The 14,693-nt window shown below is 42.7% G+C and overlaps 1 protein-coding gene across 1 annotated transcript; it reads right to left on the bottom strand.

Annotated features, from left to right (window-relative positions):
• Positions 1 to 9,518: 9,518 nt before the first annotated feature.
• LOC110290221 (uncharacterized) lies at positions 9,519 to 13,593 on the bottom strand. Its single transcript, XM_021156714.2, has 4 exons — positions 13,547 to 13,593; positions 13,226 to 13,397; positions 10,645 to 10,794; positions 9,519 to 10,262 (listed from the first exon to the last, which is right to left on the bottom strand). The coding sequence occupies exons 2-4, from the start codon at positions 13,353 to 13,355 to the stop codon at positions 10,207 to 10,209; spliced, it is 336 nt and encodes a 111-aa protein (XP_021012373.1). The 5' UTR covers positions 13,356 to 13,397; positions 13,547 to 13,593; the 3' UTR covers positions 9,519 to 10,206.
• Between the last annotated feature and the right edge of the window lie 1,100 nt (positions 13,594 to 14,693).

Raw genomic sequence — 14,693 nt, 5'->3', positions numbered from 1 at the left:
CCGCTATTTCATTGGCCAAAGCCAGTGAAGCAGAACTATATATTCCTCCCATAAATCCCAGGAATCAAAGGGCAATGTGCAATCCTCTTGTGGAATGAGTAATTGTGGTGAACAAGGTAATGTGCTATGATTACTTCCTTTTAACTTCAACAATGTTATGTATCACATATAAACATGTGTGTGCGCATGACCATGAGAAAACACCCAGCTATACACTGATGGAGAGTGTTCTACCCTGGGGCATTCTCTCTATGGCCACCCAGTTCATCTGATCTATAGAGATGCCCAGTTCATTTGATTAGGGTTCCATGGCTACATCAGATCTCCCCTGGAAATCAGTGCCCTCTTTGATCTGCTTAGCTTGTGATACCCTACCCTGGGAATGCCCTTGGCATTATGATTGGCTATTATTCCTCACGGCAGCTATATGTTCTCAGTCTTTTTGGGCTCTGACGCTCCACATCTGCCTGGGCATCCTTTGCACCACACTGAGATTACACTGTATTTACTGGGTCTTGCTCTCCCACGTACACCCTGATGGACACCCTCCTTTCTGCTACCACATTCTACACCAGGCCTCCTCTGGTGTGAAGAGCTTAACTGTCCAGCCTCTTCATTGGGCTGCATTCCTGCATGGACCCCCCTCCTCACATGACTGCGGGAGCCTCCTGCGGGAGCTTTTCTCTTCCTCCTCGGTGTAACTTGCCCTCTGTACTGCCTCCTGTTCCTGCACTGGGGGCACGCTCTGCATCTAACTGGTTCTGCTCTGGGTGCCAGCAGCCCTCCTACACAGATTCCCCCCCCCAGCCTGTGCCAGCTCTGATGCCCACACTGTACCCCTTGAACCCTTCTCCTCAGGGCAGATCCCTACCTTGATCTGCCCCATCTAATGCCTTTAGGGTTGACTACTCCTGTTTCTGAGGGGAGAGAAAGGGCAGAGCATTTTTTATGAGAACATGTGTAAAAAAATAATGCTGAGATAGTCATTAAAGATTAATATTCTACCTGACAAACGTAGGAGTGCCCATTCACTAAGCTATCACTGAGGTCAAAAGAGAGTACGTTCCACCCCCAAAACTCTTTGTCTCCTTCCAAATCTCATCTCCTCACAACCCCCAAAGGCTCGTCTATTATTAACAGCCTCATTCCTTTCTTCATATTTTCAAAAATGTATTTCATATATTGGTGCTGTGACAGACAGGGTCTCACCACTTAGCTCTGAATATCCTGGAACCCATCATGTAGACAACACTGGTCTTGAACTCACAGAGATCTGCCTGCCTTTGACTCCCAAGTGTTGGGCTTAAAGGTGTGGGCCACCATGTTTGGCCAAACATCTTTTAATTATCTTCTTCTGTTCTGTGTAAACAGAGTCATTTCTAAAATACTTCTCTCTCTCTCTCTCTCTCTCTCTCTCTCTCTCTCTCTCTCTCTCTCTCTCTCTCTCTCTTCCTGTTTCTCTCTGTGATTTTTATTCTAATGCCATCTATTGTATAGATAGCTACAATATCTCTGTTCTGTCATCTAGATTGCTTACAGTTCTTTTTGCATGTGCATGTGTGTGCTGGCATGCATGTTTGCATGTGTGAGTGAACATGTATAAGAGTGCATGTGCTTGTGGAGGCCTGAGGTTGACACTGGTCTTCAACCACCCTCACCTTACATGTTGAACAGGGTCTCTCAGTTGAACCCAGAGCTATCCACCATGCTCTACTGATCCATCATCTCTGCCTCCCAAACCTGGGATCACAAGCAGGACACCACTCCCCACCCAGCCTTTACATGAGTGTGAGGACCAAACCTGCTGTGTGAATGTTTCACCATGGAGCCAACTCCCAGTCCTGGGTGGCTTACATTTCTCAACATGCAAAATGCTGTGAGCAAGCATGTGTGTGTTTGCTGGAGTACTCAGGTGGGGGTCCTCGCAGGTTAGATAGCTGAGTCCTGGTTGGATAGGTTGCATGGTTTCTATATCTTCAGCTTCTGGATGCCAAACTATTTCCCAAAGCATTTACATGCGTTTGCTAGCTGCTGTTGATCGTGGGAGGTTCTATCACTCCATTTCTATGGCATCTGTCAGGACCTTTTCATGTTTACCATGCATGTGAGAGTATAGCCATAGCCCATGGGTGGTGCACACTTTAATCCCAGCCATTGGAAAGCACAGGCAGGCAGGTCTCTGTAAATTCAAGGCAAGCCTGGTCTACACGGCAAGTTCTAAGCCAAGCAGGGCAACATAGAGAAACCTTGTCTCAATAAAAAGTATAAAAGTATACTTTTATGGATTATGGATGAAATTTAAATTTTCAATATCAATGAGGCTAAGTTCCTTCTTTTATCTCTATTAACCATGGGGATATTTCCCATACTTTCCTATTCAGACATTTTCTTGCCTTCTCTGAGTGGCCTGATTTTTTTCCTTGCCAGTTTTTGGAACTAGTCTTTTGGCAGTTGTAAGCATTATAAAAATTTCCCACAATGCAGGAGCATCTCCCAAGATTTTTATTAGTTTATTAGTTTTATATGTCTATATGTCTGGCTTTTTTTTTTTACTATCTTGTGCAGACTGGTTTTTTGGTTTTGTGTTTTTTTTTTTTTTACCATTTTGTAATTTATAAAGTAAAAGTACACCTAATATCCAGTCCATTATCTTTGACAATTAAATAGAACACTCTGTCATCTATCCTAAATTAAAAGACTTATAAATCCATGTTATGTCCTAGTTTTGCTCGGATACTATCTGAGAACTTTATTTTCAAATATATTTTCTCAATGTTAAATAGCCTGGGTTGACTATGAGACTATAAGTAGTCTTTCAACCCTGTCAGAAATCTGAGAACAAGCAACATTATCTGAAATAAAGGAAGCTTAATACAGCTTCCAGAACTGAGACAAGTTGTAGAGACAGCTGCCTGACTATTCAGCCCCAGGAAGTTAGGAAGTTGGAGCATCAGTCTTCAGCCTTTTGTCCCAGGATCTTCTGACAGACCTTTGAAAAACAGGTATTATTAAGGACTAGCCTATTCTGTCTTGGCAGAACTAAGCTGTCCTAACCTGTAACTTGTGTCCTCACAAGGATGGTATAGGTCTGCAGGAGAGATAGTCAATTTCTGTCCAGTGGTCACCTAGCCACAATGTACAACCTCACCTGGAGGAATAGATGCTCAGTTTCTTCTTTGAATCCAATAAAAGGGGAGCTGCTAGGAGCAGATATGTCTCAACGACAAAAGAGTAAATAACATTAAATGCCACAGTCTGGATTTCTGATGTTTTTGAAAACCAACTATCTCTGTAAAGTAATCTGGGCTGTTGTCCGTTAACTACTCTAAGCTATTTCTAATTAAATTATCTGAAAGCATCCTAACAATAAACTCAGAACCATGAATTTGCTACTTGGCCCTTAACTCTCAGGCTAAAACATCTCAGATCAGTTTGTAATGACATTATAGAAGGGCTGGGTCCAAGCCCCTTGTACTTTAAAATTTTTGTATCAGTAGAAGAAATTTATACCAATGATAACCTTGATTCTGTATCAAAATCAATTTTGTTCCTAAATAAGAAACGATGACTTCAACTTAGTAACTATTGTAAAGATTTCTACCAAATGAGATTATGGTTATACAATCAATTCTAGCTATTTGCTCCCTGTTCCAATTATGACCATTTCAACATTCCCCAGAAAAACAACTAGAATAACTACCTCTAGACCCCCACGTCCAGAGAACTGGGGTGATGACTCTTCATAACTTCTTCAAGCTGAATACGGGTGTTGAGATATCTTTGACAGGGGGGGGGTAGGGAAAGTGGGGGAGTTGGTTGGCCTTAAGAAGGCCTTTAGTCTCTGATATCTGTGTCAGAACTGGATCCGGCAGAAAGTCCAAGAGATCAGGGTTCAAAGCAGGTCAGTTCAGCATGTCTGTCAATAAGACTCAACAAGGCTGTATATTCTGTAATATACAAATCTCAAAACAAAGTTTTAGTATCATCAAGATATCTTTTTTTGTTTGATTCTCTGGAATCTAGTCCTCTGGGGGTCTCCCTTCATCATATCTGATCTGTATAATTCTGGAAGGTGTATATACACTAATCACCTTATCTAAAACACTAAGGCAAAACCTTTCTCCCCAGTCAGCAGATCCTTGGGCCAGTAACCAGAAAAACCTTCATTTTGACCTCTCTCCCAGAGGAATAATATAACCACAAAACTCAAAATCACACCGATTTTGAAAATTAAAACAATCTAAAACAGATGAAGTAAACTAAAATACTGTATATGCCTATTCTTAGGCCTTTTCTATTTTGCCATGCCAGGAAATTAACCCAAAATTCCCATGGAGTCCACGTTCAAAGAATATGAGTTATCCTGCAGAACTTCAAATCTTCCCTTACACAATTGTTTCCATACAATCTCCCTGCCATCCTAAAAAAACACCTTTTGCTTATCGTACAAACCTATTCTCGGGCCTTTTTCCTAATCTGTCATGTCAGAATAATCAACCCCAAATTCCTGCGGAGCCCACGTTCAAAGAATATGAGTTAGTTATCTTGCAGACCTTATTATACCATCTTTAAAACAATTGACTCACACGTCTATCTACGCCTGCTTATAAGCAGGGAGCTTGTCAAGCCAGGATTTTAACCCAAAATTCCCATGGAGTCTACATTAGAAAGAATGTGAGTATCCTGTAAGACTTATTAGAGCAGTATATATTTATACCATATTTAAAGCAATTACTTCAAACTTTCACTAATATCTGCCTATAAGAAGCAGGTACGTTTTACTTGTTAAGTTCTCTGCCTAGAGCAGCCATCCTGTTATACCATCTAACTGTTGTGCTCTCTACCTGGAGCCACAGACTTATCTAGTCTGTTAGTCTAGGTTTTTTTATTGGTGAATTGAGTCCATTGATGTTAAGAGATATTAAGGAAAAGTGACTGTTGCTTCCTGTTATTTTTGATGTTATTTTTATGCTTGTGTGGTTATCATCTTTTGAGGTTGTTGAAAGAAGATTACTTTCTTGCTTTTTCTAGGGTGTAGTTTCCCTCCTTGTGTTGGCATTTTCCATCTATTATCCTTTGTAAGGCTGGATTTGTGGAAAGATATTGTGTAAATTTGTTTTTGTCATGGCATATCTTGGTTTCTCCATCTATGGTAATTGAGAGTTTTGCTGGGTATAGTAGCCTGGGCTGGCATTTGTGTTCTCTTAGGGTCTGTATGACATCTGCCCAGGATCTTCTAGCTTTCATAGTCTCTGGTGAAAAGTCTAGTGTAATTCTAATAGGTCTGCCTTTATATGTTACTTGACCTCTTTCCTGTACTGCTTTTATTATTCTTTGTTTTGTGCATTTGGTGTTTTGAATATTATGTGACAGGAAGAATTTTTTTCTGATCCAATCTATTTGGAGTTCTGTAGGCCTCTTGTATGTTTATGGGCATCTCTTTCTTTAGGTTAGGGAAGTTTTCTGCTATAATTTTGTTGAAGATATTTACTGGCCCTTTAAGTTGGGAAATCTTCACTCCCTTCTATACCTATTATCCTTAGGTTTGGCCTTCTCATTGTGTCCTGGATTTCCTGGATGTTTTGGGTTAGGAGCTTTTTGCATTTTGCATTTTCTTTGACTGTTTTCTATGGTATCTTCTGCACCTGAGATTCTCTCTTCCATCTCTTGTATTCTGTTGGTGATGCTTACATCTATGACTCATGATCTCTTTCCTAGGTTTTCTATCTCCAGGGTTGTCTCCCTTTGTGATTTCTTTATTGTTTCTATTTCAATTTTTAGATCCTGGATGGTTTTATTCAATTCCTTCACCTGTTTGGTTGTGTTTTCTTGTAATTCTTTAAGGAATTTTTGTGTTTCCTCTTTAAAGGCTTCTACCTGTATACCTGCATTCTCCTGTATTTATTTATTTATTTATTTATTTATTTATTTATTTATTTATTTTTGGTTTTTCGAGACAGGGTTTCTCTGTGTAGCCCTGGCTGTCCTGGAACTCACTTTGTAGACCAGGCTGGCCTCGAACTCAGAAATCCGCCTGCCTCTGCCTCCCGAGTGCTGGGATTAAAGGCGTGCGCCACCACGCCCGGCTTCTCCTGTATTTCTTTAAGAGAGTTATTTATGTCCTTCTTAAAGTCCTCTATCATCATCATGAGATGTGATTTTAAATCAGACTCTTGCTTTTCTGGTGTGTTGGGCTATCCAGGGCTCTCTGTGGTGGGAGAACTAGGTTCTGATGATGCCAAGTAGCCTTGGTTTCTGTTGCTTATGTTCTTGTCCTTGCCTCTTGACATCTGGTTATCTCTGGTGTTAACTGGTTTTGCTGTCTCTGACTGTGGCTTGTCCCTCCTGCAAGTCTGTGTGTCAGTACTCCTGGGAGACCAGCTCTCTTCCAGCGGTATTTGGGTATGGAGTGCTGTGGCACAGGATCAGCTCCAGACGTGACAAAAACAGAAGGCCATGTCTGGCACTTTTTTTTCAATTTTATTTTTTGGTTTAGTTAGTTTTGGGGTTTTTGTTTTTGTTTTGTTTTGGGTTGGGTTTTTTGTTTTTGTTGTTGTTGTTTTTCCAGACAGGATTTCTCTGTGTAACCCTGACTGTCCTGGAACTCTCTGTAGACCAGGCTGACCTCCAACTCAGAGACCCTCCTGTCCTTGCCTCCCAAGTGTTGGGATTAAAGGCATGTGCCATCACACCTGGCAATGTTTTAATTATTTTATTTCTTTTGGGTGTTGGTAATCAAACCTAGGAACATACATCCTGGGTAAGCACTTTACCACAGAGACACATCCCCACTCACCCAGCACCAATAATTTTTTAAAGCCTTTTATCTTCCCTACCCCAGACATAGGAATCTTCTTTTAACTACATTTCTTCAACGGTTTTAGGTGTTGTTTATTCTTTTTAGTGGGATTGTGTGTGGCTGAGCTCCCAATATAGGCCATGTTTATTCTAACACTCGAATGCTTCCCAGAGGGTGTCCTAAGCCAGCTGAATAGATATTTAAGAAACATTTAGAGATATTCTGCTGTCACAGGTTCCTGCTACTTCTCTACTGAGAACACTTTTGTGGAATAACTAAGTTGCTGTTTTGTTTTGTTTTGTTTTTGCACAGTGATAAATTATATGTCTAAGTATTCTATTTGGTACTGTTTCAAATATTTGTATCATTTTGTGTTCTCTTTCTCGGCTATGGTATTAATGCTCTCTCTTACCTAATCTATATTCATTTCATCCTGATGATATTGATCTTCATTGTTTTATTAAAATGCTTTCATAACTGGCAACATTTTTAGACATGGATGCTGTATTAATTTGATGTTTTGATGTGTATATATACTGTGAGACCATTAAATCAAGTTAATTAAACACATCTGACACTCTTTAGTTATCTATTTTTATTTACTTATGTGGTAGGGGAGTTGGGGCAGTGGGTATCCATGCATGTGCCTATCCGTATGGAGGCCAGAGGACAACTTTGTGAAGTCTTTCTCTCCCACCTTTGTGTGTGCTCAGGATATTGGATGCAGGTGGCCAGGCTTATGCAGCAAACACCCTTACTGGCTGAGCTAATTTACTGGTCCGCCGTCACTGTGTAAATGAGAACTTTAAAGTCTAATATCAAAAAATGTAAAGTGCTTTTATTTGTTGGCCATTTGAGTTTCATCTTCTGAGAACTGTTTGCCCTCCAACCTCCATGTGCATAAATAACAAATATAAAAAAGACCAGTGCTTAAATTTTAATAAATGAATTTTGTATATATTTTACTGTTAGTTTAATCATATCATGGCCAGTTTAATATAAATCTATTAGCACTGGTTGAGATTTTTTTTAAATGTCTGTATGCTAATTTATTTATTTATTTTTTGTTATTGGAGAAAATTTAAATTATCTGCTGATCAGTCTATATTATCTGCTCTAATGTCAAGCCAGGTAACTCTAGAGCAATGGCTCTCAACCTTTCTAACCCTCCATCCCTTTAATTCAGTTCCTCATGTTATGCTTGACCCCCCCAACCATAAAATTATTTCATTGCTACTTCATAACTATAATTTTGCTAGTTATGGGTTGTAATGTAAACATCTGTGTTTTCTGATAGTCTTAGGAGACCCCTGTGAAAAGCTTATTCTACCAGAAAAAGGGTCAGGACCCACAAGTTGAGAACCACCACTTTAGACCATTCCAACCAGCAAAGCTAAAATCAGGTACCCAGGGGGACTCCCAACCCCCATCTTTGAGTACTAATCTTCTGAAGCAAATTAAGCAAGACAGCCATCAGCCCTGGATGTTCCCTGGTGCACTGGAGCGTTGCCCTCACTGAGTTCTTTCTAATTGCTCAACAACCCGTGACTTTGCCTAAAGAAATCGCCTCAAGCTAACCCAATACAACTTTAAGGGTTTGTCCCACAGTGCCCGTCTCAGGGTTCGTTTTGCCCCGTGCTCCTTCCTAACTCAATTCCTCACTCAATCTTATCCTTGCCCTGAGATGAGCAGCATCTTTCAAGAAGCTCAAACGCTGCACGGTGAGGGGTTTAGCGTAGGGTCTGTAGTCCATTCCGCACCAGCTTGCTAAGTGGACTCGTGCAGGCTCATCCACCAGTTTGTGCATATTTATGCTCCTTTACTATTTTTTTAAAAACCTATTTATTTGTTGTTATTTTATGTATACAAGTGTTTTGCCGGGATGTAGGTATAGGCAACATGTGCATGCAGTGGCCAGGAGACCAGAAGAGGGTGTTGGATCCCTTGAAAGTGGAGTTAAAGACGGTTGTGAGTGCTGGGAACTGAAGCTGGTTCTGTGGGTACAACAGTAGAAGCCAAGGGTGAAGGGCTGGCAAGTGAGGCTGTGTAGCCCAGAGCCTTGTACTCAGTTCATCGGTCCATCCTACTCTGTCTGTAGTTGGGTCAGGGGCAGGAGGAACAATGGTATTGCTGCCTGTGGGTTGTCTTGCTCCTCATCCACACCCTTCCCCAACCCCACTCTCTGTTTATGATTTTCACTCTGCCATATGCCGAGTCTGTCTCATCCTCTGGGGTAAAATGAAGCATTTCTTCTTCCAGAAGCCTACCGCAATGCCACAGCCCACAGAACATCTCTTCTTTATGTGCCAAGGCCCTGACCCCTTGGTCCCTTCTTGCTACACCCTTTTCTTTCTTTCTTTCTTTCTTTCTTTCTTTCTTTCTTTCTTTCTTTCTTTCTTTCTTTTTTTTTTTTTGGTTTTTTCGAGACAGGGTTTCTCTGTATAGCCTTGGCTGTCCTAGAACTCACTTTGTAGACCAGGCTGGCCTCGAACTCAGAAATCTGCTTGCCTCTGCCTCCCGAGTGCTGGGATTAAATAAAGGCGTGAGCCACCACGCCCGGCTTGCTACACCCTTTTCTAACTTCGACCTCTTTAAATCATATGACTTTCCCCTTCCTCAGTCTATATACTAAACGTCACGCCTAGTGACCCCTGCAGGCATTTGAGGTGGATTTGAACACACACAATCTTCATTGTGCATTCTTGACAAAATCCTCTAGATACTGTTTATTCTTTCTGTAGCATTTTCTTACATTTGAAAAGACCCCTACAAACCCCCAAACAATCGACTGAATCATAGTGACAAGCAGGTGATGTTTAAGAGGAGAGCTTATTTAGAGCAAGCAATGCCTTCTTCCAGTTCTGAATCATTGCTGTAGCCATCTTTATGTAAGATGTCACGTTCGTGGACTAATTAAAAACGGAAGTAGCTTGTGGGGAACCTATGAAAATCAAGGGTCTGAGATAGTCTCAGAAGGGGTATACCCAGGCATGGTGAATTCAAAGTAACAGTATCCTCGTTGGCCAAAAAGAACACTTCCCCCATCCCATATATGCAGTTTTCTCTTCATTATGTCATGTCAATAAGCAGAGACAAACAGGTCTAGGAGTTTGGGTGAAAGAGACTAGACTGCTAACGGGTGGGAAGGTAGGAAAAATCTAAACTAGGAGGTAGGGGTTAGGGGCTGGGGGGAGGGGTGGAGTTAGAGAAAGTAGTTGGGGCAGCAACAGTCCTGTAACTATAGACAAAAGCAGGGTCTCCGGTCCTGGAACAGCTTATGGGGAAGGAGGTAGGCAGGGAAGACATTGTCTGGGCACCCTCACTCCTACCCACACCTGATTCAAGAGGACGGTCCAACAGGAGGTTGGTCTTCCAACACTTTCCGAGTGGTTTGTAAGGATGATGATTTATGGTACAACCGTGCTCACCGAGTTCCTGATTTTATGGTTTGGCTTTTCGCCCTCTAGAGGAGAAAAGGATAGGACGATGGGGTCACACCATGTAGACAAACAGACTTCTCTAGGGGTGATCACAACTGATTCCCTAACTCCTGGGTCACTAATGGGATTTGTGGCATAAGAGATGCCCACATATAGCTTCTCCTACGGGATGATAACCCACTGGGCATAGACACAGATGCCAGATTTTCTGGGGCTTGACAAAAGCAGGTAGGCCTGCAAGTGGAGACCGGATGCCTGAAACCAGGATGGAGAAATAGAGGTCCTCTGAGTGGATTGGATGTAGGAACTGAGAGGCACAGTGCCATGCTGTCTCTCTTCCCACAGAGTGGGTTTCCAAGGTCTTTGTAACCTGGACGAAGAGGGGACGTGCTCTTCAGAACCTACCCGCCTCTCCCGGGCTCATGCAGACATTGCCGCAGAAGGAGCGGCAGCAGTGAAAGCCCTGCTCACAGTCCAGGTGAGCCCTGCAGTAGCTTGTGCACTGGGTGCTGGTCGGCCGCGTCAGGCAGGGGGGCAGTTTGGGCCTTGTTAAAACTGAAAAGGAATACATAAGCAAGCATTCCCCTAACCAAGAGCATTTCCTCACTACTGCCAGCAGCTCCAGCGCTCAGGGATCCCCTCTGCTTCCTCTCCTCCCCCAATAGCCTAGCGATTTCTTTTTGGTTCTTGGACGAAAGGGCCACTCCCTGATGCCCTCCTTAATCCCACAAGGCACTGTAATGTTATCCATATGGACTTTAAACCCACAAACTTAAGTCTAATTCTCAAAGCAAAAAGTCCTTCATTTTCACTTTATTTCACAGGGTGGGAGGTATTGGGTCCCAGGGTAGGAAATCACCCGCCTCTTGGCAGTCGACTTTTTGTTTTGTTTTGTTTTGTTTTTTTACATGGCTACACACTCTGGATACTAACCCCTTGTCAGAGGAGTAGGCTGCAGAAGTTTCCTTCCAACCTTTGGGCTGTCTCTTCCTTCAATTTTGCTGCGCCAAAAGCTTTATAATTTGAGGCCCTCTCCTGAGTTTTTCCTTTATGTCCCGAACTAGTGGAGTCCTCCTCAGAAAGTTGTTGCCTAAGCCTGCAGCCTCAAGTGTCTTCCCCAAGGTTTCCTCTAGAGCAGTGGTTCTCAACCTTCCTAATGCTGCGACCCTTCAATATAGTTCCTCATGTTGTGGTGGAGCCCCCCACACACACACACCATAAAATTATTTTTACTGCTACTTCATAATTAATTTTGCTACTGCTATGAACCTTAATATAAATATCTGATACGCAGGCTCTCTGATATGCAGCCCCTGTGGAAGAGATATTTGACTCTTCAAAGGGGCTGAGACCCACAGGTTGAGAACCACTGCTCTAGGCTTTTCACTGCCTCCTGCATTACAATATCGAATACTTTGCATCCCAAAGACGAATACTCTACTCAGATGAATAACAGAAGTAAGAATGGCTGATAAATGCATGGAAGAATGTTATGCAACCCCCCGTCAAGCCAGCAAACACTGGCTAGAAAGGTGAGGCGGAGGAAGAGGCCTTTAAAGTGGGTTAGTGGAAAGGGGGTGTGGTTCAGCTGCCATGAGAATCAGAAGGGAGACTCCGCAAAACTAATAGAATGACCACAACAACCCACCATACTATCCTTGGAAATATCTCCCAGGAATCAGAACACCATACAATAAATACTGCATGCTCGTGCTCATGCCAGCAACATTCACAAGTCAATGTATAGAATTAGCCTAGTCAGCCCATCAATGAATAAATAAACTGTATATACAGAGATATGATAATATATAATAATATATAATATACATATAATATATGTGTATATGTGTATGTACACACATACACACTATATATATATTTCATTCTTAGAAAGGATGACATGAATGGAGGCAGACATCATCATGCCAAACAACAGAAGTACAACTCAGAAAGACCAGTGATGTCTATTTTTTCTCATATGAACCTAGTTGTTTTAAACCGATGAAAGTTGGAGTGTCTTACTTGGGGGAAAGAGACCCTGTGGGAGGAAGGATGGAGAGAAGCTGGGGGCAGGGAGCCATATGATTAAAGTACCTCATCTATCATGTGAAAATGTCATGTCAAAACCTATGTTTTGTACAAATAGCCTGTGTTAACTTTTTAATACAAAGAATCAGGGGCTATTTCAGAAAATCAGAGTTAAGAGTCTCAGCCCCCAATATGACAGCTCACAACTGTCTCTTAACTCCAGTTGTGGGGCATCTAATGCCCTCTTCTGGCCTCTGTGGGCACTGCACCCATGCGGTGCACAGCCATTCATAGAGGCAAAACACCCACACACAATAAATAAGAACAAAAAGGAAAGAGCCTGCCTTCCACCTCCACGTCTCCATTTCTGGCTGAAACAGCTGCCCAGAAACTCAGCTTTCTCTTGAAAATGTTCCTCCTTTCAGTCTTTACCCATCTCCCTTCCACTCAGAATTCAAAACAACAACAACAACAAAAAAAAAAAAAAAAACCCTACAGAACTTCTACGAAGCTCACAGGTTCTAAAACATCCAATTCCCTTTAAATGGTGGGGGCACATAGTAAGAAATCATTAGAAATCCTCTGTCCATGTGTGCTCTGTTTCTGAAGCTCATAACTGAAAATACCAGCTCCCAGCAGCTAGAGCTAGATGCCTCCAGGCAGCCTCTAAACCTCTTAGAACTGCCTAGATGAGTGTTTTCCTGGATAAAAACACGGCGTGGCTGCCACAATCCCCTCCAACAGACATAAAAACAATGTCTTACTTGTAGCTTCAAGATACCCTCCAGGTTGAGACCTAAACATTTGGTTTCCCTCCAGCATCCTGGCTTTCAAAACGAGGGATGTTCTGGGGTGCCCCAGCCCACCCCTGCTTCCTCCCTGCAATGGGACTAGAGAATGGTTAGGATTATTCATTTTCTGCCCAGTCCCCACCTTGAAGCCCATCCAAAATACCTACTGTAATCTGGAATTTGGATTTCAGAAAAATATCTGTCCTTCCATCTTGCCAACACCGGCAGGCCTAATGTGCCAAGGAGTAATAGCATCTGGAGAGTGACTTGCCACTTCATGAGGCCAACTGGGGACATCAGGCTGCAAGGCTGGCAGGAGACTCAGTGTTGCAACAGGACCTGCAAGGGGCACAAAGCCTTCCTGGTGGGGAGGTGGGAACACCCACACCTGCCTGGCCTCCCAGCACCCTGCCTGGTTTGGTACCATGTCCCCCCTCCATCCACACTACCATCTTGCCTGAGGTCAGCTCTTCACAATGTCCTCTCACCTTCTTTTCCGTTGCCCAGTGGAGCCACTCACACCTTTACATGTTCATGTTTGGGAAAATTTAAAAGCAGGAAAGTACAAGAAAAAAAATAGAGGCTCTTAGTTATTCATTACCTAGGGCTGAGCGCTGGAGTTCATTTAGGAAACCATCCAGGTTTTCTGCCCTATCAAAATGCAGATCTCCTTCATCTACACCTAATTAATTTACACAGTTTTCATAAAGTTGTCATCACATTACACCTACTGATTTAATCAAATATTTATTTTCCATAATATGATTTTCTGGAGCAAGTGCTATTTTTTCTTGTGCAATACTACACACATACACACACACACACACACACACACAAATCCTTACTGAATTTTCACCCAGCAAACACACCCATGTAGGCATCACAAGGTTCCGAGTCAAATAAAATCAAGGTCAAGTCATGAGTTCATATTTATGTAAACTCAATTGGAATAGAATGGGAGTTTGCTGAAGAAAGGATTTAACCAGTGTCAGGTGAAAGAGTGAGAAATCATGGACCCCATGATGGAGCCTGTGATGGAGCCTGTGATGGACCCTCTGATGAACCCTGTGGTGCAGCCTGTGATGGATCCCATGATGGACCCTGTTGGTGCAGCCTGTGATGGACCCCATGATAGAGTCTGTGATGGAACCTGTGATAGACCTCTGATGGACCCTGTGGTGCAGCCTGTGATGGAGCCTGTGATGGACCCTGTGGTGCAGCCTGTGATGGACCCTGTGATGAACCCTGTGGTGCAGCCTGTGAGGGACCCCGTGATGGAGCCTATGATGGAGCCTGTGATGGGCCCCATGATGGACTCCAAGATGGATCCTGCAATAGAGTGTACAGTTCTCTAAGGAAAGGGCTCCATGCCTGAGCTGGCTTGCTCGTTCTTTCTTACCATGTGATGCCCAGTCATGTGTTTGAAAAATACTTTCATTAGTTCTTTGAGAATTTCATACCCTGTATTCTGATTATATTGACCCCCAACTTCTCCACTTAACTACTCCCAAATCCATCCCTAATTTCCTGTCCTCTTTTTCTTCTCCCATAACCCCTCAACTCCAGTTTGAGCTGCTCACATCTCCTGGATGTGGGCCCATCCACTGGAACACCTAGGACCTACCAGGGGCTACA

This window comes from Mus caroli, unplaced genomic scaffold (genome assembly GCF_978045245.1).
Source record: "Mus caroli unplaced genomic scaffold, Mus_caroli_1 scaffold_2, whole genome shotgun sequence".
NCBI classification, from domain to species: domain Eukaryota; kingdom Metazoa; phylum Chordata; class Mammalia; order Rodentia; family Muridae; genus Mus; species Mus caroli.
This window is presented reverse-complemented; position numbering and strand designations above follow the sequence as displayed.

Coding starts and splice junctions, on each gene's coding strand:
- LOC110290221 (XM_021156714.2), bottom strand. CDS start 13,355: ATGTCCCCAGTTGGCCTCATGAAGTGGCAAGTCACTCTCCAGATGCTA. Junction 10,795..13,225: donor AATCCAAATTCCAGATTACA/GTAGGTATTTTG, acceptor ATTCCTTTTCAG/TTTTAACAAGGCCCAAACTG. Junction 10,263..10,644: donor CATGAGCCCGGGAGAGGCGG/GTAGGTTCTGAA, acceptor TTTCTCCTCTAG/AGGGCGAAAAGCCAAACCAT.